The sequence below is a fragment of the Pinus tabuliformis genome, chromosome 9 (assembly GCF_031772625.1).
Source record: "Pinus tabuliformis cultivar Carrire ecotype Pingquan chromosome 9, CPIR1, whole genome shotgun sequence".
Taxonomy (NCBI): Eukaryota; Viridiplantae; Streptophyta; class Pinopsida; order Pinales; family Pinaceae; genus Pinus; species Pinus tabuliformis.
In genome coordinates, this window is record NC_142307.1 from 890,164,532 (window position 1) to 890,190,988 (window position 26,457).

The 26,457-nt window shown below is 38.2% G+C and overlaps 1 protein-coding gene across 1 annotated transcript in view; it reads right to left on the reverse strand.

The window, feature by feature from the left end:
* Positions 1-1,741: 1,741 nt before the first annotated feature.
* The window catches only part of LOC149151626 (uncharacterized), a 62,205-nt gene continuing 37,489 nt past the window's right edge, over positions 1,742-26,457 (reverse strand). Inside the window, exon 4 of the mRNA XM_089443215.1 lies at positions 1,742-1,964. Coding sequence (XP_089299341.1) covers positions 1,742-1,964 — 223 coding nt within the window. The remainder of the gene's footprint in view (positions 1,965-26,457) is intronic.

Sequence of the window (26,457 nt, forward strand, 5' to 3'; positions counted from 1 at the left end):
GTAGTTCCATAGGCAGTGTGAAGAGGGCCTACAAAAGCATTGTGCAGAAGCTGTGCAGGGGCATTTCATGTAACCCAGGTTGAGCCTAATATGGAGCCAAATTGGCTATGGAGTGAGACAATTTGTCTCATAGATATTTTGGCTAGATAATTTGCTGAGGATAACCAGTTGGGCACCCAAATTATTGTACTTAGATTTTACCATTGCATAATAATAAAATAAATCCTCGTCTGCTACACTGGTTTTCCCTGTGGGGGTTTTCTAGGGACGTTAGTCCAAAAACACTGGCGATGAGTTTATTGCATGTGTGCATTATTTTCTCAACTTCCAGTTTATTTTCTATGGCATATTTTATTTTGGTGAAGAATTTTAGTGTGATTTATTTGTTTTTTTTTCTACATAAATCTATTCTATTAATATGAAACAAAAATATGATTACAATGAGGCACAGGCCTCAACAGTACTGAACATCATCTATCAAAAATAACTTGACTGCCCCATCGATGGGGAAACCAGTCCATGAAGGCAAAAAAGAACCCACATAAGGGTTATCAATCATCAACCAAAAAATATCAAAACATGGAAGAAAAACCCAAGAAAGTTTAATCAGAACAATCATTTCAGAAAAGAACCAGTCAGCAGAAGAGACACCCAATTGGCATAAGGGTGACAAGTGGCTGCCACGTGTCATCACTTGAGGTCGTCCGGGGTGGGCTCCTCTTCGATGAGGCATGCATACTGATACCAGTCATCCTCCTCCTCTGACACGCTGGTTTGAGGCCCACGAGTTGATTGAGCGCCACCAGAGCTGCCAGAAGCTGCATGCAGCCTTGACGTGTCGACCACTCTACCACCAGGTGTTTCCGTGTCTCCAGATTTTCCTTCCACAACATGCTGACCACCACCCAGAGCCTTGCTATGCAAGGTGACCATCTCCTCGTCCATTGGTTGTTTGCTTGAGTCTCGGTCACTCCTGAGCCTGTGAGCATCTTGTTGCTGTGCTGCAGTGTTTCTCGATAGAGCATCCTGTGGATTGTTTTCCTCAGAGAAAACGATGGTGATAGTGGCAATAATGACAGGTCCGTTCAGGGTGCTGTGGAAGTGAAATTGTGTTGAGTGGGGAGCCAGGTGAGAGGGGAGAGGAAAGTTGGCTGTATGGACAACAACGTCTCTTCGGCTAGCACCACTACAGGTATCAGGATACCTGCTTGAGAAGGAGCCATATGGGTTGGGAATGTCAGGTGAAGGGGAGGGGGAGGTGGAGTCAGGGCTAGGCATCGTAGGAGGGCGGACACTACCACCACAACATCCCCCTCTTCTGCTACGCATTCGGTGACGAATGTGTGCCATGACAGAATGTAAAGCCGAGCTATCAGTGGGGGAGTTGGCTAAAGGATTGAGTAGAGAATGAGAAAGGGAAGACTGGGCTGATGTCAAATTGCAGAGCCTGGTTTGGGAGAAGTGATGCCCATTACCAAGGTCTACACAGCTTAACAACCAGCAACGGCTCCCGGTAACAGTGCGAGAACAGGGTTCAGCAGCCTGAGGTGGGCATATGCTATGGAGCGAGGGGGGAAGAGCAGCATTATGGCTAGTTGAATCCATTGTAGTGCGCATGATGGGTAAATCTCGGTCAGAGTACCCATTTAATGAGACTTGCAGGTCGCCATGAATTCGTTTCAGGCTGGCATGGGAGGGAACGCAGACGGCCATGTGGCCCATCCTCTCGCTGCCCATCAGTCTAATCATTATAAATGGCTTGGTTGTCACCTGCATCCGGGTGTGCTTCTTCTCCCTGAGCCATTTCAATCTTCACCAAATCATTGTATTCCTTTAGCTGGAGCGCAGTGGCAATAGTGGCGAGTGAGCCTGCATGTAGATCCATTCCACTATCCACCCCTATGTTAGCTAAAAGATCAACCACTTTGTTGCCATCCCTACGAATGTGTTTGAAATTGACTGCTCTGTGGGTAGAGAGCCACATTTCAATGAGTTCAAGTCTTTCCGCCAATCTCTAGCTGTTGACCACTTTGTTTGACGGTGTCCCCTGCAGAATCTTATTAACCATGTTTATGAGAATCTGAGAATCACCTTCAATCAAGAGTGGGAAGAAACCATGAATTTGAGCTAAGAGAAGCCCTTGCCATAACCCTTCTAATTCAGTCGAGTTATTCGTATCCCATCCATTTGAGCCTATGAAGGTTAGAAGGGGTGTGCCTTTATGATATCAGAATACTCCTCCAAATCCTGCTTTGCCTGGATTGCCTTTTGAGGCTCCATCAAAGTTAAGTTGTATCATGGGTTGGGGTGGAGGGATCCATTTGTTTGGTATCTTGCTCTTTGATGAACGTTTACCATGGATTGCCAGTTCTTGGTTCCACTGTAGTTTCTAGTTGGCCCATATATTTTGTTCCCATGGAAGGGAAGGAAAGTCTTCTTCGTGCCAAGTTTAAAGTAATAAGGTTTCCTGAATGTTTTGGCAAACAGTGTTGCAGAGGACTTCTAAAGGTGAGGATTGGTCCTTGAAGATGTGTCAGTTTCTTTCTTTCCATATTGTCCACATGAGAAGGCCTGGGATAAGTTTCCATAAAGAGTTTAACAATTTGCTCTTATATGGATTCATTACCCAATTGCATACATTGGTGGGGATATCCTCTTTAATTCATCCATCCTTTTGGCATCCGAAGTTTACTTTTTCCCAAAGTCTGTGTGCTAATGGGCATGAATTCATGAGGTGCATAGTGGTTTCTTCCTCTTGCTTGCAGTTAGGACATATGGAGGGCCCATGAAAGCTTATCTTTCGAAGATTGTCCCAAGTGAGGATTTTATTTTGATAGAGTAACCGAAGGAAAGTGGACACTTTTGGCCAAATGATGGGGGCCCAAACTTTGTTCCAAAGAGGATCTTTGACTGTGTGATTCCTTATGATTATGTTGTAAGCCTCATGTGTGGTAAAGGTTCCTCTTGCCTCATAACCCCATTTGAAAACATCCTTCCTATCTGAATAGTGAATTTTCCTTCTGCCTCCAGATTCTGCTGAACGGAATCCGTGCCTTGTCTGATGATGTGATCCGTGCTTATCCACTGTATGTATCCTTGCGATATAGTGGGCCTCCAGTATTGATTGACCTTGGCCATCACTTGCACTTCCCAATCTGGTATTTGTTGAGGTTGGATCAGTTCCCTTAGCCTGGGTCTCTGCTGCCAGGAGTCTTCCCAGAACCTTGCATTATTACCATCCCTAACCTCCCAGAAGCTGTGCTGTTGAATTAAGTCCTTGTGTTGTTTAGCTGCATTCCAGATTAAGGATCCTGGGCCAACTTCTGTGAGTTGAATTAGATCATCTATAGGTCGGTTGTTGGAATATTTTGCTGTCCAGAGGATAGCCTAGGGAGTGTGCGGTGCCTTGAGCCATTTCCACCAGATGCACGCTCCCATGACAACATTACTGTGTTGGGGATCACGAAGCCCTGTACCTCTTGAGATTTTTGGAAGGCAAATTGTGTCCCATTTCACAAGAGCCCATTTGCGATTTTGTCCCGAATTGCCCCACATAAAGGATCTTTGAAGATGTTTGATTTCCTTGAGGACCCATTTTGGCACTGCCAAAACTGAAAAAAGATACAAAGGCATAGATTGCAGAACAACTTTGATTAAGACTAAACGGCTGGCCATATTGAGGGATCTGTAAGTCCAGGATGAGAGTCGAGCTTCCAATTTTTCCAAGAGCAGGTGCCAAGATGAGTGCTTCAGAGCTGTATTAGTCATGGGAGCTCCCAGGTATTTGGAAGGGAGAGCAGTTATTGGGAATCCAAGGATACGAGCTATAGAAGATTGAGTAACAACAGGGGTATGAAAGAAAAAAATTTGGGATTTAGCCTTGTTTATGCTCGCTCCAGAGGAATCCGAGAATTCAGTCAAAAGGGATTTTAATTTGAGAGTTTCCTGGACCGAAGGATGGCCAAACAACATGTTATCATCCATGAATTGTTGGTGGGTAAAAATAGGGGAGTTGGGAAAGGAGAGGCCTCTTAATTTATAGGAATGGAGAGATTTTTCGATGCTTCTACCAAGCCCTTCCGCCATCATGACGAGCAGAAAAGGGGAGAGGGGATCACCTAGTCGAATTCCCCTGGAGGTATTAAAAGGGGTGGAGGGGATACCATTGACCAGAATGGAAAAGAAGGTGGAAGATATTAGACTCATGACCCATCTAACCCAAGGAGGGGAGAAACCAAAGGAAGTCAGCATCTTTTGAATATAATTCCAGCTCAAACTATCAAAAGCTTTAGAGAGATCTATTTTAAGAAGCATACCTGCTTTTTTGGACTGCTTCAAGGAATGAATAATCTCGTGAGTGAGAATGATGCCATCCGTGATTTTCCGGCCTTCCACATAGCCTGATTGCTCTGGCGATATGAGTAATGGTAGCAGCGGTTTTAGTCTCGAGGCAATAACTTTGGAAACTATTTTGTAAATGACATTGCAAAGAGCGATAGGCCTGAATTTATCAGGAGTCTGAGATTGTGCTTCCTTGGGGATGAGGGTGATGAAGGTTGCATTCATGGAGGGAAGCATCCATCGATTAGTCCTGGATTCCTCAATGACCTGCCAAACCTCCTCTTTAATTAGATCCCAATAGTTATGGAAGAAGTTGGAAGTAAAGCCATCAGGGCCAGGCACTTTTCCTTCTTTTAATTGTCGCATTGCATGTTCCACCTCCTGTAAAGAAATTGGCCTGAGGAGGAGCTGATTGTGTTCCTTTGTTATGATTTTAGGGATATTCTTGGTTATCTTCTCTATGGCTGGCTTCCTATCTACTTGAGGTTTTTGGTGAACCTGCTTGAAGTAGGTAAGAAGCTCTTGTTATATATCCTCATGTTTTTCCACTCGTTCTCCTTGCCTATTCTGGATGTGAGTGATGTTGTTGTTCATTCTCCTCTGAACAGTAGTGCGATGAAAAAACTTTGTGTTTCTTTCGCCCTCCTTAAGCCATCTAACTCTTGATTTTTTCTTCCATAGTATTTCTTCTTGCTTTGCTCGTTCTGATATTTGTGCCTGAAGGTGTTTTTCCTGCTCTGAGAGTTCCTCTAATCTTCCTTCCATGATGATCCTCTGCTGTAATCTTTTAGTGTGATTTCTTTGTTATTTTCCATATAATAAATAATTCGCTAATCAGTTATAAGAATAAATTCAAGCTACTGCCATATAAGGATTTTTCACATGGTATAAGAGCATTATTGATCTAATTAGAGGCTTAGTAGCGAGAGGAGAAAAAATGTGCAATTTCAGAGGGAGATTTGGGCACAATTTCTTCAGATTTGTGTAGTGAAAATTGCAGAGGAAGAGGGTTCGATTTCCAGTTCTAGGTGGAGGAAAAATTTGAATAACCTCAGAAGCAAAATTTGTAGGCAATAGAATTGCTAGATAGAGGATTCTAGTGAGCATATTAGTTAGCTCATTGAGAAGATCTAGGTGTAGAATTTTTTTAGTGAAGGTTTCAATTGCAGATCTATGCAGGGACATGAAGAGAAAAGCACACTGAAGAGGAGTTTCCATAATTTCTTAGAGGGTTTCTAGATCTAGTTTCTAGGAGGAGATCTGAGATTTCCAGTAGCAGTAGACCACAATGGTTTATCTAGTTAGCGAGTGCGAGATTTAGGAGTATAAGATCGTGCGCCATATTCAAGAGAAGGGCTTCTAGAAGGTTGAACGAGTTTCCTGGTTGAGGAATAATAGGTAGTGTGAGGACCAAAGAAGGATTTCTGAAGGAAACAAGAGTAGATTTGTGGATTCTAGAAGGGAGTGCAAGTAACAGAGAGAAGGATGAGCAAGGAGGAGAAGGAGATTTCCATTTTTAATCTCCAGTTATTTGAGTTTCACAGGGATGGTCACAGTGGGTCTTAGAGATCAGGATAAAATTGACGAAGCCTCAAACTTTGGTGCCTGGAAGGCTAGGATGCAATTCCTTTTGGATAAGTATGACTTGAAAGAGTTTGTGACAATAGTAGTAGCTGAACTGACAAATCATATCCAGTTTCATCAATATAAGAAGGATAAGGCCAAAGAAAAGAGAATGGTCTTGTAAGGAGTCTGAGATCATGTTGTCTTGCATATTGGTGAGAATAATACAACAATGGAAATGTGGGAATCTGTTTTGAAACTATACTAGGATCCATCATAGAGTCGTAAAATGATTCTTAAGGAGAATTTGAGGACCATAGAGATGCAAAAGGGTGAATAAGTGATTCCCTATCTCACCAGAATTCAGAATGTCTGAGATGAGCTAGAAGTTGTAGGAGAGAAACCAAATGAAAGTGAACTTGTGCAAATAGATATGAATGGGTTTACCAAAGAGTGGGCCACTTTCGCTCAGGGGATTACTAGACGAGACAAAATGCCTAATTGGGAACACCTATGGAGTGACTTTACACAAGAGGAGCTTGGACCCAATCTAGTTGAGGGTACTACCAGCAACAACAACAAAGGGCCGAAGGTTGAGAAGGAGGATGAGAATGTATCCCTTGCTAGTAAGGGAAAGGTAGAGAAGGGCCCCAGTTAAGGACACATCTCAAAAGGAGGCGAGAAAAAGAAGAAGGATCTATCGAAGATAAAATGCTTTAGTTGTGGCAAGTTTAGTCACTACAACACCTAGTCTCACAAGAAAAAGAAGGAAAAGAAGGGGGAGTATTTGACCACAACTTCAAAAGAGATAGGTGAGTTAACCTCTAGGTTGGAGGAGTTTACATTGATAACGACTATACCTCCAGATGGAGGAAGAGTGTAAGGCTTAACAAATGTAGGATTGGGTAGGGTCCAAGGTGGACAACATCAAACAAGTATTTCCTCTTGGATCATTACCTTGGATATGGGGGCCCCACAATATTCAATAGCAGGAGGATTGAGATGTCGAAAGGTGTAGTCAGATCTTGAGAGACAGTGTAGAGCTAGTTTAAAGTCAGAGACCAGAGGGGTGTAAAGAGAGTTGGGCGCAAACAATTACTCATTAGATAGAGCCTAGACTAGTTGTAATCATAGTCTCAAGGGATAGTTACAATTTTGAGTTGTAGGGACACTACTAGATCAGTTCCCAATTGCAGTAGTTACAATATCAATAGTAGCATGAGATCAAATCCCACACAAGCAGTGTTGGTAGTAGTGCAGGGATGCATAGTGCAGTGTCAATAACAACGAGAATTTATAGTGATTTAGCTACAAAGTTAGAAAATTAATCAGAGTACGCGTAGTGGCTTGGTGGACAGTGACAGGTTGTTGCAAATGTTAGACACTAACAACATGGCCTGACTACATAAATAAATATGTTAGAATATTGAGATGGAGAGAACACCTTCCTCGCTAAGATGGAGTGTTAATTTTTGTAGCATTAGACATGTGTTCTAGTCTTAGATTGTGTCAAATAGGCTAAGGAACATGTGATTTCCAAAACCAATAAAAGGTGTCATGAGATAAGCTTGCATAACACCTTAATTAAATTAATTAGACATCATTTAAAATTTTCCTAAGTCTAACTTAGGAAAACTGGTTAATTAATAAGAATTAATTAAGTAAAGTCAAGAATTCTCCAGAGAATCACACAGATAGAGTCAAAGATGATCTTAGCCATTGATGGGGATCTAATCATGGTAGTTGAAGCTCCAATGAGAGAATATAAGAGCAAATTGATGGGATGGAGATAGACACACTTGAGACATAGAGGGAGCGAGTTCCTTGGTAGATCAAGCTATCTAGTTGCAGAGATTTAGCAGGAAGAGGAGTTCAAGCCAAATAAGGAGAGAATCAGTGATTTAGTGAGAAACATTAGATATTTTCTATGGAGGTTTCAGTGCCAGAGAGTTAGCAGAAGGGAGGCCACAATATTCCTCAGAGAGGCTACGAAGGGACTACGAAGGAGCTTCAAATGACCAGTTCGTTTCAACTAGAGAGGAGATTGATTTAGTTGCTAGTGGCTAGATTTTTTCATTAGAAGGCCAAGAAAGTGATTTCTAGAGGCAGAATCAGGAAGAGAGACAAATTTAAGGTAGTTCTAGAGGAAATGCAAAGAGGGCTTGCATAAGCATTGCACAAAGGTTGCGCAGGGGCATTTCGTATAGCCCAGGTTGAGAAAAATTTGGAGCTCAATCAATTGTGGAGCGAGACAATTTTTCTCATAGATATTTTCGCCATATAATTTGCTAATGATAGCGAGTTGGGCATCCATATTATTGTACTTAGATTTTATTGTTGCATAATAATAAAATAAACCGTCATCTGTTGCATCAGTTTTCCCTTCAGGGTTTTTTTGGGGACGTTAGTCCAAAAACATCGGTGTTGAGTTTATTGTGTGTGCGCTTTATTTTCTTAGCTTCCAGTTTATTTTCCACAACACATTTTATATCTGTGAAAAATTGTAGTGTGATTTATTCATTTTTTCCGTATAAAAAATAAATTGATAATTAGTTAGAAGAATAAATTATAGTTGCTACAATTTAAGGAATTTTCACATATTTCTTATTGAAATATTTTAGAATCATACTATTTTATAAAATTTATAAAAACTTAGATTTAAATAGATATCATCATAATGATTATCCTTTTGCTCGTCCCTTGGGGGATTGATCTTGTTGCTTCATTAATTCCATCTGCTCCTCACTTGGAGCCTATTGGATTGAGTCTTCTTCATTAATTAACATCCAAAGCTTAGTTTTTATAGCCAAAAACTTCATCATATGATGAAGTATGTTGCATTAATCCTCTAGCTTTGTAACTTTCCTCCTTTGTTGAACCATCATTTCCAACAATTCAACTTCCACTAATTCAGGGTAACCTTCTGGTCATGGAATTGATTGAAGTAGTTAATAATTTTGTAGTGATTGGTAAAATAAAATTCTCATGGTGCCTTAGGCTTGCTGAAGCCTTAAAATATTAGATATTACTAACTAAACAAAATTCCTATGGTCCTTCATGCCTAAATTTTTGAGTTCAAACAATAGGTATGAACTAGAACATATGCCCATAGAACAATCTTCTAGAACCACTAGATTGCGACACACCTCGGGAAGCCAACCAATTTCTTGACTAGCAACTGGATTAGGGCTTCTAGAATTCATTACCATGGATTTGAACAGTGAAAAAACTAAGTTCACACCACATAGAGCTATGTTACCTTTAATCACCATTTTGAACAATGATAACATATTATTCTACATCCTTTCCCCAACAGTATGTGGATGTACAAATGGGACTAATGCATACCCAATTCACATGGGAGAAAAATGCCACTTGGATTTACATGGGCCCATTGATTTAATTTAATTACATGTCATATCTTCCATTAGATTGATAAATAATTAACTAACCATGGGATTGGAGATAATATAATCTCCCCTCTGGACCTAATGTTCTCAACAACTAATTGAGTAGTAGAGTTTCCCAAACTATTTTTTGGTCGATTTAATTCTCTTAAGGCATGAACATATTTGATTGGGCCAAATTATATTTCCTCTTGTTGGATTTTTGATATCACCCTTTCCAATATATAATAGTTCCACATGGTTTTATTTTCTCATACGCCTTATGATAAGAGATGAATCACTAATAATTGTAAGGTTAGTTTAATATGGGTTGCCTATAGAACCTTTAGATGTAATGCCAAGGCCTTAGCTTGGTTAGTTGTGGTTGAAAAAATCCCCCACTGAAAAGATAAATTCATCTCTTCCTTATGATAGAAATATAACCCCCCCCATTTTCCCCAACTTGTTAAAATGCAATATGTTATCGACATTTTTTTTACCATTACAAGAATTTTATATTAAAAGAAATGATGCAATTGGAGCATATAATTAAATCAAAATAGGGCAAGAACTAAGTGGTACACTGAAACTAAAATGAAATCTTCCCAATTGCTAGTACTCCCAAAAATCCATATTATCTCTAAAACATACCTATTATATCTAAAGGCGTACATTTCTCCAAAAATACAGAGAATTTTACAAATTCTAATTAACATATTAATTTAAGGAGTAGAGGAAGCATTAGGGGATAGAACATATTGACTCTTTCCCATTGATCCATAACATTCCCATATCCAAATTAGCCCCTTTGTTGGAAAATTTATTTAATTTTTTGATTATTTTTTCGAGGAAAATGAAACAACTTATAGGCTTGGAATTTTGGAAGGAGAGGTTTGAATCTTTTAAAGATATTTTCAATTTACTATCTTTTGGAAGAGAGGAAACCACCAAATGGAAAATTATGATCCTAGAGTTGCTGATAATTATTAGAGAATTTATACTATGAGCATGTGTTAGAGTTAAGCTTCGAGGAAATGTGCATGCATCTTCCCGATTGTTTGATCTAATTCCCAATCCCCAAGCATAAGATGTTTCTATAGGTCCCTCGAGGAAACAAATGACCCCTCTTGCTTTCCACTCTTGAATATGTTATTGATATTCATAAGGTTAATATTAATAACCGTTATCTCCCTCACGACAGGTGCTTGAGCCCGACGACTATCGCCGCGATGATGAGGCCACCTAGAATAAGAGGCCATCTAGCCCATCATTTTTATCCCTCTGTGAACTTGCACTCTTTGTTAAATTCCCATGTGATGGTAACATTAACTTGGCCTTGGTTGTTGTACACCATCCCTTTCTCAACTCACTGGTTCATAATTTAACTTTGTCATTACATGGAGAGGATTATCTCGGCCATGGCTATAGGTGGCATCATGGATTGTTGAATTCCTTCTTTAGGCTCGTTTCCGCTCTTGGCGAGCAGTCCTATAAAACATTCGTCAGTGTCAGTAATGCCTTATGCTTTTGTCTCGTCTACACATGACAAGCATGCTTTCAATTCTAATAATCTATATATGTTCTCTAGTGGACCCATATCTTGGTATGCTATGGTTTTCTCAACAATGGAGGGTGTTAGAAAATGTAACTAAGTTTGGGCTTCACGATTTCTATTATACTTATGTTATTGTATATTTCATGTAAAGATCAAAATAAGAAAATTAAATATTACTTTTCAAGCATGGGTTTCATGCTCAAATGATTTGTTCATCTAGGTTAAGAATGTTCTTCATACTTCTAAGGTTTATTAAGTTGAAATCATATTTTTCATCCGTCATTTTTTTTTTTAGAGTCAAGTCCCATTTCGACTTTGAAAACAAAGTGGAAAAAAATACTTTATTTGAGTCGGAATTATAATTTTTGTACCCACAACACCAAGTTGGCCCCAAAAGGGGTAATTCAACCTCTTGGATGTGTGTATATAGAGATAGTTCGACTTCACTTGAAGCACCACTCAAGAAAATTCTATCTCCAAAACAAGGAGCTGGGAAGCAAGAGAGAGAAATTAGGAAGAAAATCAAAGTTTTTGCTCTAAAAATCTACCCTAAATATCTAACACGTGCGAAATTTTAAAGCTACTATAGGAACCAAAGTTGTAGGTTTGAAATTCAAACACTAGGATCTGAAATTATGAAGCTGGTGGCCAAATTATGAATCTGGAGCTAGTTTGGAAGGTTTTGACTTGAGTTGACTTTATCTTATTGGAAGAACTTGGGAGGAGGGATGGCTTAGGTCTTGTTGGAGGTCTTGGTCTTGTTGTTTGGGTCTTGGATTTCTCATTTGATCTGATTCTATAAGAACATTTTTTTTTTTTTTTTTTTTTTATGGATTTTCCCCTTGAAGGGGTTTTGCCCTAGCTTGGAGCCTGCATATTATGTTCATTGTCTATTTGTGATTTTCATGGTTTATGGTTTTGGTAATTGTTTGAGGAACTAACATAATAAAGTAATAAGAAGCCAAAATAACTTGACAATCAATTATCAAGTAAAGAGAAATCACCCTAATTGTTGCCCCTATCGATTTCTCAACATGGTATTAGAGCTACGGTGAAGGAAAAGGTAGCTTGAAGATCACTCTTGTTGGCAAAATGAGAATAATTTCATCAAAGATACCTTGAATGACATCATTTGCAGGAAGGACACAAGAAAAACACAAGGAAGGATATAAGGAAGGACATAGGAAAGGGAATAAGGAATAATACAAGAAAGAGGACTAAAAAAGTTTCATCTTGAAGGAAGGCTACTACTCCTCCATTGAAGGTTTTTTATCTTGAAATATTTTGAAGGTTCTTTGGAAGACAAGGAAGCATCAAGAATCCTGGGAACATCATCTACATTATTTTAAGTAGCTTGAAGTCACTACTATTCAAGGCATCCTAGAAGTCATCACTCTAGGGCATCTTTGAAGTCTCTTGGAAGTCTTGGGAACATCGATGTATTTGAATATATCTTTATCAAGATAAATACTCTTATATCAAGTAATAGTACATTATTATCTATGGATTTATCTTCAAATCAAACAACTTCATTTTGTAAGGAAAGAAATAATCTTGCGAGGTTAATAAAATTTCAAGCATGGAAGAAAACAATAGATTTGATACTTTTAGAAAATGAAGTCATGGACCATGTTCTAGGAAAACTTGTAGAACCAAGGAAAGATAAGCCTCAAGAATGGTCCAAGTACATGAAAGGAGAAGTGAGAGATCAAAGGATTCTCATTGAATACATTAAGGATCACTTCAATCCTTTTGTTGCATATTTGGGCACATCTAAAGCAATAAATGACAAGTTGGTGAATTTGTATTTAGTAGCATTATAGGTAAGAATATATCTCTAAGGAATAAGATTTACAAGACAAGGTTATCAAATGATGAAGGCTTGACCTCATATCTCTTAAAAGTATCATAATTGAGGGATAAATTACAAGGGATTATAGAAGTTGCTTATGATTTTGAACTAATAACTTGTATATGCAAGACATTACCTCCTGAATGGAGTGGCTTTGTGAAAACCATTTATTCAAGAAAGGATACTCTGAATTTTGATGAGATATGGTCTTTATGTATGATAGAAGAAGAAAGAATAAAGGAAAAAGAGGACACGAAACTAAATGAAAGATCTCAAGATTTTGCTGCTAAAGTAAAGAAGAAGAAAGGGAAGTTTGGAAAGTTTGAACCTCGTCCAAGGAACATCAATCAACCATGAAGAAATCTAGAGATGTCCAAAGTGCAGTGGTTTGGATGTAATGAATATGGAAAATTTAAAATAAATTGTTCCAAAGACCCACAAATCAAGAAGAACAATAAGAGGAAGGAAAGAAGTGGAGGACATACAACTGACGAAAATAAAGAACCCAAGAAGAAACCGGAGAATGAAAAAACCAAGGATCTATATTATTGAAGGACTCCCCCACTATCAGATCTACTTAAAATATGTTTTCTTTTTTCATTAGAAGATGTCAGTTATAGTAGCATGTACAATTACATTTGTAGAAGAATTTTGGTTTTAGAAGCTTGGAATCATGGAAAGAAGCATAAAGCATTGGAATAATTAGAGTTGACACTGTCAGTTTCATCTCATAAGTAGCAATCATCAAGAAAACATAGAATATTTTGGACCGTACAACACTCCACAATTTATGCAATTGATTTTTGGCATTCACAAAATTATAAAGGCAATCTACTGACTAGAAAGGATCACAAGGGTCCTTGATAATGATTATTAAGGTTATTCACTATGTGAATGAATCTTTGTAATATGACAAAAACATATTTCTACTAAAATTATGGAAGCTAGTTCGTAGAATCTTGCAGAAATGTAAGATAATTATGTTGCAACATAAATATATAATAGAGTACTTCTAATCTTAAAGAAGGAATCTCATTTTAAACATCATTCTATACATCATCCTCAAGAAGAGATACAACTCATTCAAAATAAAGAATACTAGATGGCAAGCATAAAGGAAGAGGTATGTATATCTTTAAGAGGTTCTCATTAAAAGGTAGAACTCTTGTGGGAAGAGATTGTCACAAAAAATATGCTTTGTAGCACAAGCATGGTATGTTTTGGATAAGAAAAGAATGAAAAAAACTCTTCACTCTGATTGCTCAACAAATAGAAGCATGATGGATATGGAATAACTCTTCCATTTATATAGAAACATGATAGATGGGAAAAACTCATGATGAAGCTGAAAAACATTCGATATTGTCTCCTGAAGCATGATATTGATCAACATCTTATTTGGTCTATTTAAGAATAAAATATGAACAACTTCATAGGGAGTTGCATAAACTCTACTAAACATGATTTTGAAGCTTGATTATTTTACTCCACAAACTCATTGACTGATATTTGAAAGGAAGAAAGCATGAAGAAGGATTTAAGTATGAATATAGACTATATAAAGGAACAATGATCTCATAAAGAGGTAGTAGCATAAAATGACATCTTAAAAACTATCATGAATGGGTAACTTTGATTTTTATAATTTGGTATTGATGATTTGTTTGAGATATAACTTGGCTACTTGGAAGGAAATTGTTTAGTCAATTTAGTGTTATCTAAATTGCTAGTATTTATTGTCAACCCGGGGCTCGTAAGCTGATGAAGTGAGGGTGTACTATATGTACTTAAGTAACCTCTTAGAGTTTTTCTTATCGTTGGGGTGTTGTTGTGGTTAATTATGTTCCTAGATGGAATGAGAATTTATAAACAAGTGAGTGATAGTGTGTGTGTAGAGTGAATTCTAAATGAGTGGAAGTGTGTGTGGAGTGATCTCTAACTAATTGCTTGAAAGGAAATGCTTGGAAAGAATAAGTGAAATTGAAATGACTTGAAATAAACTTGAAAGCAAATGACCACTACCAATGGCACTAGACACCGTTCAAGTGGCTGCAAATGAAAGAAAAGAGAATCACTTTTAAAACCCAAGAATAAAGATTATCTCTCTCTAACTCGATGCCTCAAAGCACATGTACTGTGTAAAGCACGGAAAGAAAGTAGCTTAAGTGGAATTATAAAAGTGAGAAAAATATGCTTGAAAGACTAATGACAATAATTTGCTATTTCTAATTCTCTACTTCAGCCATATGTACTATGGAAAGCATGATTAGAAAGTAGTGAGGAAATAGTCTAGGAAGCACTTTAAAATCAAAACTTCTACTTTAAAGACTAGTGGTAATGATTTACTCTTTCTAGCTCGATACTTCAAAGCACATGTACTGTGTAAAGTACGGAAAGAAAGTAGCTTAAGAACAGTCCAAAAAGCACCCAAACAAGCTGCAAGTTAGTGATATTTTGATCTTAAAAGATAACAGTTTATGATGAAGATCATTCATGTATATTAACAGCTCTTTGAGAAATAAGATTAAAAACTAACTATAAAGACAAAATGGCAGCACTTGAATTGTCAACTTCAAATACCATTAGCTGTAAAGCAAACACAACACATATAAAAATAAATCCTGGGCTAAAAGAAACCTGTAAAGAAAGAACACTGATCAGCTGAAAATAAAGAAAAACAAGTAAATGAAACTATACATGCTTAAGGAAACAAATAAGAAAATAATGAAATGCTGCACATGAAATACTTTACAAAGGCTGAGATGAGCAGGGGCCCTCTGTTCATTCAGCCACAAGAGAACTCAAAGATCTGGAAACTTCAAAACAGTGCTATATTGATTCCTCCATTTGCAAAAAGTTTACAAAACAGAGTGCTGGAATAGCACTAGAAAACAGAGTTCACAAACGCTTCTAAATTCAACACAAGTGCAGCAAATTACAACTAATCAAAAGTTCTTTGAGCGTACGCAGACGCATCAATTTATAGGAGCTTCTAAGATAGCCTACGCGTACAGCTAGTTAACAGAAAAACAATAAAACAGTATGCGTATTAAAGGTCCTTTGACACATCACGGCTGCGTGGACGAGTTTAGTGGTTCTGTCGACATGGATAATAAATCCTATGTTAGATTGCATCCTCTGCCATCTGTAGAACATAGACAGATCACCATTTAAGGTGACGTGACCAAACAGCTCTTAAACACCGTTTAAACCACCTTGAGTTGACCGTGGCTAAACCAGCTTTGACCATGGGTGAAAGTGACGTGGATGGCTGGAACAATGGGACAGGAACCTCGAGCACACTGATACCTGAGTGCCCATGTGGCCCGTCTAGCAAACCGACACGTGGATCATAGTGTTTAACAAAAAGGCTGCAGGATCTTCAGATAGCTGCGGGATCATCAGATAGCTGCGGGATTCCTGCAAGTGAGTCAAAAACTAAACAAATAGTCATCCATTAGCAAAACTTGCTTGATCATGCTTATTGACACTGAATGTAATGATCTGAGAGGTTTTATGGTGAGAATGAGGCAAAAGTGAAGAAAAGATAAGGAAAAGTGGAGGAAAATGGTAGACAAATAGGTGTAAAATAGAGGTTCTACATACCCCCACTCCGAGGGTATTGCATGTCCTCATGCAATGAAAACACAATTCAGTCCATCTGCTGGGATGCCTCAGCTAGGACATCCAACCTCCTTCTCTTCCTTTGTGTAGAAACATTAACCTTTGGCCTCTTGAACATGCATCTGAATTTCAAATTAATTAAGGCTCTGTTCAGCCTTCTGCATCTCTTCTTGAGTTTGCTGTGTTTCTTCTGCCACATGCTCATGTGAAGATAGGTATTATCTTGGATTGCCTTGGCAATATCAGCTTGCTGCTTCATTTCTTCATTTCTCTGTTTAATGTGACGGTTCAGCACTTCAAGTTCATAGATTTCTTGTCTAAGTAAATCTATTTGCTGCTCATGAGGTATGACATTACTTGGGCCAGCAGTGTTTTGCTCTAATGTCTCATAATAGTTGTACACCTCTTGTTGAATTGGGTCAACAATTGGTGACTTCCTTGGACTATATTCATGTTCAATTTCAGTTTCAAACTCCGGCTGAAATGGACTGTCTTCTCTTGGAGGAGTAGCTGCCTCACGTGATGATGGACTATCCTTAAGGTCTGCTTGTGTAGCACCCTTCTCAGGTGTGCTAAGATCAACGAAGAGTGTCCTCGTGGCTTTCCTTTTATTCTGCAGTCTACTACTCCTTCTTACAGTGGCAGCACTCTGTGTTTCTTTTTGTGCCTTTTCCTTTGGTTTTTGAACTTTTATTTTCTCAGAGAGGGCAGTTTTCTCATGGAGTTTAGCTACCCTTTGTGCTAAAGGCTGGTTATCTTTCTTCACCACTAGAATGCTCTGGGGTCTGGTCAGTTTCTCGGATTATGGATTTCCCCTTATCTTGTTTTTGTTTCTTTTTGTCCTCTCTTTTCTTTTTGGCAGCTTCCTTGGCAAGTTCAACGAGGGTTTCTGAGATGACCTCTTGAGCACTGTCTTCAGTGGGTTCAATCTCAGGTTCAGGATGATGGACTTCTATTTCTTCTACAGTTTGTCCTTCTAAGACATCAGTCTCAGAGATACTTTCCTTTCTCTTCCTTCTGCTTTTTCTAGGTATAGAAGACTCTCCAGGCTCTGCAAAATGATTCCTTACAAGGAATTTTTCCCATGTGTCTTGTTTTTCTTTTAACTGTTCTTCTATCAATAATTTTACAAGACCATGGTGACAGAGGTAAGCTTCTACATTTCGTGGATTTCGTTGAGCCATGGAACACATTTTCCTAAGGCTTTGAAATAAGAAATAAGGAAGATTTATATCATGTTCTCCTTGAAACTGCAGCATAATTTTACCATGATAGACATACAACACTCCAAATCTCCCTTCACAGGTGAAAAAATTTTGTACTAATAACAATAGAATTTTCCATTCTTCTTTAACATGGGAAATTGGAATTCCTTTGGTGAAAACACTTGTGTCCATACCTGGGTTTTTAAAAATCCGCTTCCATTGTTGATCCTGGACTGCCCGGTTTTTGAACCAACATTCACCGGTTTGTGGAAGAGAGGTAGCCCTTGCTATGCTTCCTTCGCTGACTGTAATTGTTAAATCACCCACAATTGCCTGACTGTCTTTATCCTCAAATGATCTTGCAAAGGCTTTGGTTACTTCTTTATGGTAGCCCTTAAACTTTCTGATACATTGTAACCAATTGGCCTTTGTAGTGCCTCCTCAACCTGAGGATATGCCTCCAAGAATTTCAAACCTTCGGGTTCAGCCCTCAAAAGCTTTCCCATCGACTCCTCAGCTCTGTTTAAACACAAATTTGATGGTGACCTTACACAGTAACTCCGTAATTTCACACAGTAACTTCTCGGTCTCTGTTCAGACTCTGTGGAACAGAGGGTATACGGTGCATAAACAGCCTCAGACACCGGGAATTCACGGCTTGAATTTAGAGTTAAGCGGTGGAATTAGCGTGGACACGGTAAAAAACGGTGACTAACAGTCGTAATACGACTGTATCACAGGTTTACGGGCTATACGGCAGAGGGAAAACAGAGGATGGTTTATGAAGGTAATCGTAGTGAGTGAAAACGAAACAAGGGAGATAATGGCGAGGAATAGGGTGTTATGAGCATAGAGGGTTTTAAATGATGAACGGAACGGCTACATTCTCCAATTTCGGCTGTGGAATGACACATGGCTGCGGAACGAGAACTGAGAGACGTAATGCGGTAGGTTACGTCATTAGGGTACAGGACTTTAATGACCGAAACAGCCATATGTAATTTCGAAAATCGTGGTTATTATGAGCTGGTAGACGTGGAGGATTCGGAGATTTGTAGTCGCATGGGAAAAAGAAAATGGGTAATCATTACGTTTAGTGGCCAACAAGACATAACCCGGAAAGTTCGCATAATGAAATAACCATAGGTTTAGAGTTTTGAACATACCTCGGATCACATTTGATTTGGCTTCTGATGATTTACTAACCTTTTGTTAACTTTATTGCTAGCACATGATCTTTTCTCCTGGTCTTTGATGATTTTGAACTGTAAATATTTTCTTCAGACAAACTGTGTTTCTTGTGCAGGTACAGAAGGCTGCAGGAAAGCTAATTGGCTGCAGGATTGTCAAATGGCTGCAGAAACTGTAATGAAGTCTTCCAGCTGCATAAAATACTTTAGTTTCCTAAAAAAAACCTTTATTAATGAAGTGAAATGGAATGAAGGAATGAATGAACGAATGAGTGAAAAGCGGTGAGGTGAAGTGAAGATGGTAAGATGGAAGAAAATGGTGAGATGAAATAAATGAAATGGAAATGAAAGAGAGAGATTTTTTTTTTGGAAAACATTAGGTGTCAGGTGACCCTGATTTTCACCTTATGTTTTCTGCATGAGACTGCCAATCAGAGATTGGTTTTCAGGCTCATACATTTATTCATTTTTTTTTTCCTTTTTTTTTTCTTTTTTTTTTTTTTCTTTTTTTTTTTTTTTTTCTTCTTTTTTTTTTTATTGAAATTGAAAGAAACAGAGATTAGGCTGATGGAGGAGAAGAATTCTTCTCCACCAGCCTCATTTCAGAATCGCCTTGGAATAACTTAACAAACTCCTCTTTTGAGAGTGGCTTGTGGTAGACTTTTAACCGGTGGCCATTCACAATAAAGGGAGTTTGAAGTTCATCAATAGTCTTCACTCTAACTGCTCCATTATTAAAGACTTCATCAATCTCATATGGCCCAAGCCAATGAGTTTGAAATTTTCCTTTGAAGTCCTTAAATTTTGAATCAAACAAGAGTGTCCAATCACCCTTTTGAAACTTCTTCTCTTTGATATGTCGATCATGCCATTTGCTTCTTTGGTGCTGAACTAGATCGGTTCTTAGAATTGCATCTTGTCTCATTTCATCTAGTTCATTTAATTGGTCCAATCTGTGCTTCTGGGCTTCTGTTAAGCTCATCCCCAATTGAACTGCTGTCTTGAAGGTCTTGATTTGGAACTCAATGGGAAACAGGACTTCCTTCCCATAAACAAGTTCATAGGGAGAATGTCTTGTAGTGTTCCTCCATGTAGTTCTATAGGCCCATAAGGCTTCAGGAAGCCTTTCTGCCCAATCTCTTCTATGAAGATGAACAGTCTTTGTGATGATGCTTTCAAGAACTTTATTTGTAGATTCTACTTGACCATTCGCTTGCGGATGGTATGGAGTAGATGTTCTATGCTTAATTTTATATTCCTCCATCAGCTTTTCTACCATCCTTGATGTAAACTGGCTTCCCTGATCTGTTACAATTTCTCTTGGGACACCAAAACGAGTGAAAATATCCTTGAAAAGAAATTGAACAACTGAATTTTCAGTAGCAGAAGTTAATGCTATAGCTTCTACCCACTTGGTAACATAATCAGTACAAACCAGTATATATCTATTTTGCTTGGATGGCGGATTAATTGGTCCAACAAAATCTAGAGCCCATTTCTCGAAAGGTTCGATGCATACCTGTGGCTGTAGTGGCATTTCATTTGAAAGAGTTGGTCTCCCAGTTCTCTGACAACTGTCACACCTTTTAACATATTGCTTTGCATCCTTAAAGAGAGAAGGCCAATAATATCCTGATGAAAGGATTTTATAGGCAGTCCTCTTATCAGAAAAATGTCCGCCACAAGGTTCGTCATGACATGCCTTAAGGATGTCAGGCATCTCATCCTCTCGTACACATCTTCTGATCATCAAATCTGGCCCTGTTCTGAACAATTCATTAGAAATCCAAGAATAAAGTGAACTATCCTGAATGATTTTCCTTTTCTCATTAGGAAATAAATGTAAAGGTAATTTTCCAGTAACTAAATAATTAGCAATATCAGCATACCAAGGGTTTTGGTAGTTACTGCAAACAAATACTCATCTGGAAATTTATCCTCTACCGGAGAGTCCTCATTAGTGTTTTGGATTCTAGACAAGAAGTCAGCTGCTGTGTTCTGTTTACCTGGTCGATCTAACACAGTTATGTTGAATTCTTGTAAAAGCAAAAGCCATCTTGTAACTCTACCATTAGTGACGGGTTTGTTCATGAGGTATCTAATGGCAGAGTGATCAGTGTGGACAAAGGTTTCATAGCCGGTTATATAGTGTCTAAACTTGTTTATAGCATGAACAACGGCTAGAAACTCCTTTTCAGTAACAGTATAATTTAACTCAGTAGGAGTCAAATTCTTACTCGTGTAATAAATGGCATAAGGGATCAAATCCTTTTGTCCCAAAACAGCTCCTAAAGCTGTATCTGAAGCATCAGTAGAAATGTGGAAAGGGAGTTTCCAATTTGGACCCCTTAAAATGGGTGCTTCAGATATTCTAGTCTTTAAAGCTTCAAAGGCAGATTGACATTCAGGATCCCATTTAAATTCACAATCTTTAGTAAGCAATTTGAAAAGAGGGGATGCTATCTTAGTGAAGTTTTCAATAAATCTTCTGTAATAACCAGTAAACCCAAGAAAACTTCTAACATCTCTTTGGCAATTTGGAACAGGTAACTTAGAGATGACTTCTACTTTAGATCTATCAACTTTGATTCCATCTCCTGAAATATGATGTCCTAAAACAATCCCTTCAGTAAACATCATAAAACACTTTTCATGACTTAAAGAAAGATTTGTTTCCTTGCATCTTACCAGTACTTTTTCCAAATTTGCCAAGGCTTCTTCAAATGTATTACCATAGACTGTGAAATCGTCCATGTATACCTCTACACAATCATGAATCAGATCTGAGAAAATTCCTAGTACAGCCCTTTGAAATGTAGCTGGTGCATTGCACAAACCAAAAGGGAGTACTCGATAGGCAAAGGTCCCCCAAGGACAAGTAAAGGTGGTTTTGTCTTGATCTTCAGGTGCTACCTGAATCTGATTGTAACCACTAAAACCATCCAAGAACGAGAAATACTTTTTACCTGCTAAAGTGTCTAATACCTGATCAATAAAAGGTAGAGGAAAATGATCCTTTAAGGTTGCCTTGTTCAATTCTCGATAGTCAATGCAAACTCTCCATTTACCATTCTTTTTGGGCACTATAACCAAGGGAGAAACCCATTGGCTATCTGAAATGGGGTAAATGAAGTTTACCTTGAGCAATTTCTGAAGTTCTTCTTTCACAATTTCCCTAAGATTTGGATTCATCCGTCTTTGTGGCTGCCTAATAGGTCTGCTGTTTTCTTCAATGTAAATATGATGAATACAAGTCTTAGGGTCGATTCCTTTCATGTCAGTATATTCCCATGCAAAGGCAGTGGAATGTTTTTGCAACAGTTTAGTTAATTCTTCTTGTTGTAGTATTTCCAAGTTCTTGTTAATATTTAATGTTTTTCCTGGAAAGACTTCAACTGTAGAACTACCAAACTCTTCCATTGAGAAGAGAGACATCTGTCTAGAGGAAAGATATTCAATATCTGCATCTAACTGGAATTGTGAAGAGTCATATTCTAAAGGTGCCTCAAAATTTTCTAATGTATTTAGAATTTGACTGTCCTCACTGATTTCAGAGATGGTTAGAACAGGTTGAAGAGTATCCTCATCATCAATCCACTCATCTTCTCCTATTTCTGTTATTGCTTTTGCGGGAGGATACAAGTTGAATTTCTTGGTAGAATTACCATCTGATATATACATGTCTCCCGACCTACAACTTATGAAAGCATCAGCTGTGGCCAGCCAAGGTCTTCCTAGAATAAGAGGATGTCCTCCTAGATTGTTCTTGGGAGTTAAAATCATAAAATCAACTGGATATTCCCAAGAGTCTAGTGAGACTGGAATGTCTTCCAATACACCATCAGGTTTAATGATTGATCTGTCTGCAAGTTGCAGCAAAGTAGGTGTAAAGAGAAGGTTAGGAAGTTTTAACTGATCCATGGTCTGTCTACTCATAATGTTGATAGCGGCTCCTAAGTCAATCAAGGTATTTGGGATTTCAACCCCATTAATGTGAGTTTTAACAATAGGGCTACCGGGATCTACATATTTTTGCATGGTAATTTTACCCATCATAATGTCTGCAATTTTTCCAACTAGATGTATCCTTTTTGTGTCTCTGGTTCTTTTTATTGTTTTTTTCAAACTCATCTCCTTTATTGTCTTTGCTAGAATGGGAATCTCCTTAATGGCTGTTAACAAGGGAATCTTGATACAGACATTTTTCAATTCATCTAGAAAGCTATAGTCAGGCAACCAAATCTGCTTCTCCACTCCCTTATCAATTTGCAATCTTTCAGGAAAAGGAGGAATAGCTGAAGATGTGGGTTGCTCTACTAAGGGAGTTGATTCTTTTTCTTTTTCTTTAATGCTTGGGTTTTGAAGGGATACTTCAGAACCCTTATTGGCTTTGAGAGATTCTTCCTCAGAAATGCTTGGTTGTTGAGCACTTGTAGAAGGTTGGTCTAGGATTCTACCTGATCTGAGTTGGACCTCATTGAGAGGTACAACCATATAGGTAGGGAATGGTTGACCTTCCATAAGTGGTTGACCTTCCATCACATAAGCATTTTGAGGATTCCTATTATTGGGGTTTGGTTGAGGTTGAGAAGGAAGTTGATTTGGCCTCTGCTGAGATTGTAACAAGAGTTGAGAATTTTGATTTTGTGGAGGAGGTTGTTGTTGTTGAGGGAATGGTAATGACAGTTGTTGACCTTGATTTGGAAGTTGGGGAGCTTGCTGATTCTGAAAGGATTGAGGATATTGATAGAATTGGGCAAATCTCCCATAAGGATTTTGCATTTGCATGCTTTGTAACCATGCTTGGAAAGGATTTTGTGGTTGTGACCAAGGTTGTTGCCAAGGATTCCAATTTGGTGGGGGCTGGAAATTCATAGAGTTGTTAAACCCTTGATTTTGCTGCCCCTGCCAAGGTCTTCTTGCAACAAAACAAAGAGATTCAAGCGTACTTGGATCTTCTTGAAACACTGCTTTGAGGCCAGGGATTGAAGGACATTCCTTGGTCTCATGAGTTTCTGAGCAAATTACACAGGTTTCCACAACTTGTGCTTCCAAGGGACATTCCCTTAAAGCATGCTTCTTTCTACACTTCGGGCAAAAGATGGTCATAGCCTCGGCTTCTGCTTTTTGTTTATTCTGAATCTTAAGGGTATCAATTTGTTCACTAAGACTCCCTAAGATGTCAGTTTTAAATTCATCTAGCATATTACCGATTTCAGCCCTACTCACTGATCCTGTTGCAGATTTATTTGCCCTAAGGAGAGAAGGATCTCTAGGCCCTTTTTGAGTTTTTGATTTGCCTCTTGAGAGATGGGTACATAGTTCTGCTATATCACTGAGAGGAAGTTGAGAAATATCCCCTTTCCCCATCATGTTTAAGATATCTATCCATTCATCCCTAATGGCTTTTAATAAGAGGGCTTTTAAGGTCTCTTCATCCAAGGTGCTCATTTTTGCTCTTTTTAAATTATATTGAAATCTCTCAAGTAAATCTTCTAAGCTCTCATCTTCTTTTTGCATCATTTTAAAAACCTCATCCTTATGATTAGTAGGCATACAATAGTCCAAATACCTATCCAAAAAGGTTTGTTTCATTTCATCCTAGGTCCTAATGGACTGAGTAAGTAACCCCATGAACCATTTCAAAGCTTGATCTTTTAATGTTGATGGGAACAGTTTGAGTTTCTGAGTATCATCCAGATAGTCATAAGTTCGACACACAACTTCAAATTCAAACAAGAATGTTTCAGGGTCCTCAGTTCTTAATCCATGAAAATTTGGGAGAACGGATGGTGATATGTTTTTCATGTGGCTCGGGAGTCCTCATCAACAATGGGAAACCCAAATGTGTTATCCCCATCTCTATTTCCTCCAATGGGACCTCTACCTCCTCCATTATTATTGTTATTTCCTCCTCCTCCTCTACCTCTACCTCCTCCTTCTTCTTCTGCCATGATGATTCTCCTAGGGATTTCAAAATCTTCTGGTTCTTCTACAAAGGGTGAATGAGAAGAGATTTCTCCTTCCTCTTCAGGTGAGTCTATTTCTTCAATTACAATTGGTTGTCTGGTAGGAGAAAGAGAAGAGTCTCTTCCTAGTTCAAACTCAATAGAAGGTATAGGAGAGTCAACTCTTGGCTCTTGAATTTTAGGACTAGGAGTTTCGGTTGGAGATAAGGGAAGTATCTCTTGTCTATCTCTTGAAGCAGATGGACTTGTAAAAATTGAACTTCGAGCTCTAGCTAAAACCTTCCCCTAGAATCTCTAGCTCTATGCATGTCATTTTTATTTTATCTTCAAGTCAAGTTAAATAGTTCTTTTTCTGATCTTACCAGTTCACTCTAGGTGCAAGAAGAGAGCATACTTAAGAAACTATTAGATTAATAACTTTCTCCTTTCTGATCCTCCAGATCACTTCAAAGTGCAAGAGGAGAGCATACTTAGATAGGTTATTAACTTCTTTTCTTGAAGTTGTTTTTATTTTTTTTCTTCTAAGAATATGGCTACTTAATTTCACTTCCCCGGCAACGGCGCCAAAATGTTTAGTCAATTTAGTGTTATCTAAATTGCTAGTATTTATTGTCAACCCGGGGCTCGTAAGCTGATGAAGTGAGGGTGTACTATATGTACTTAAGTAACCTCTTAGAGTTTTTCTTATCGTTGGGGGTGTTGTTGTGGTTAATTATGTTCCTAGATGGAATGAGAATTTATAAACAAGTGAGTGATAGTGTGTGTGTAGAGTGAATTCTAAATGAGTGGAAGTGTGTGTGGAGTGATCTCTAACTAATTGCTTGAAAGGAAATGCTTGGAAAGAATAAGTGAAATTGAAATGACTTGAAATAAACTTGAAAGCAAATGACCACTACCAATGGCACTAGACACCGTTCAAGTGGCTGCAAATGAAAGAAAAGAAAATCACTTTTAAAACCCAAGAATAAAGATTATCTCTCTCTAACTCGATGCCTCAAAGCACATGTACTGTGTAAAGCACGGAAAGAAAGTAGCTTAAGTGGAATTATAAAAGTGAGAAAAATATGCTTGAAAGACTAATGACAATAATTTGCTATTTCTAATTCTCTACTTCAGCCATATGTACTATGGAAAGCATGATTAGAAAGTAGTGAGGAAATAGTCTAGGAAGCACTTTAAAATCAAAACTTCTACTTTAAAGACTAGTGGTAATGATTTACTCTTTCTAGCTCGATACTTCAAAGCACATGTACTGTGTAAAGTACGGAAAGAAAGTAGCTTAAGAACAGTCCAAAAAGCACCCAAACAAGCTGCAAGTTAGTGATATTTTGATCTTAAAAGATAACAGTTTATGATGAAGATCATTCATGTATATTAACAGCTCTTTGAGAAATAAGATTAAAAACTAACTATAAAGACAAAATGGCAGCACTTGAATTGTCAACTTCAAATACCATTAGCTGTAAAGCAAACACAACACATATAAAAATAAATCCCGGGCTAAAAGAAACCTGCAAAGAAAGAACACTGATCAGCTGAAAATAAAGGAAAACAAGTAAATGAAACTATACATGCTTAAGGAAACAAATAAGAAAATAATGAAATGCTGCACATGAAATACTTTACAAAGGCTGAGATGAGCAGGGGCCCTCTGTTCATTCAGCCACAAGAGAACTCAAAGATCTGGAAACTTCAAAACAGTGCTATATTGATTCCTCCATTTGCAAAAAGTTTACAAAACAGAGTGCTGGAATAGCACTAGAAAACAGAGT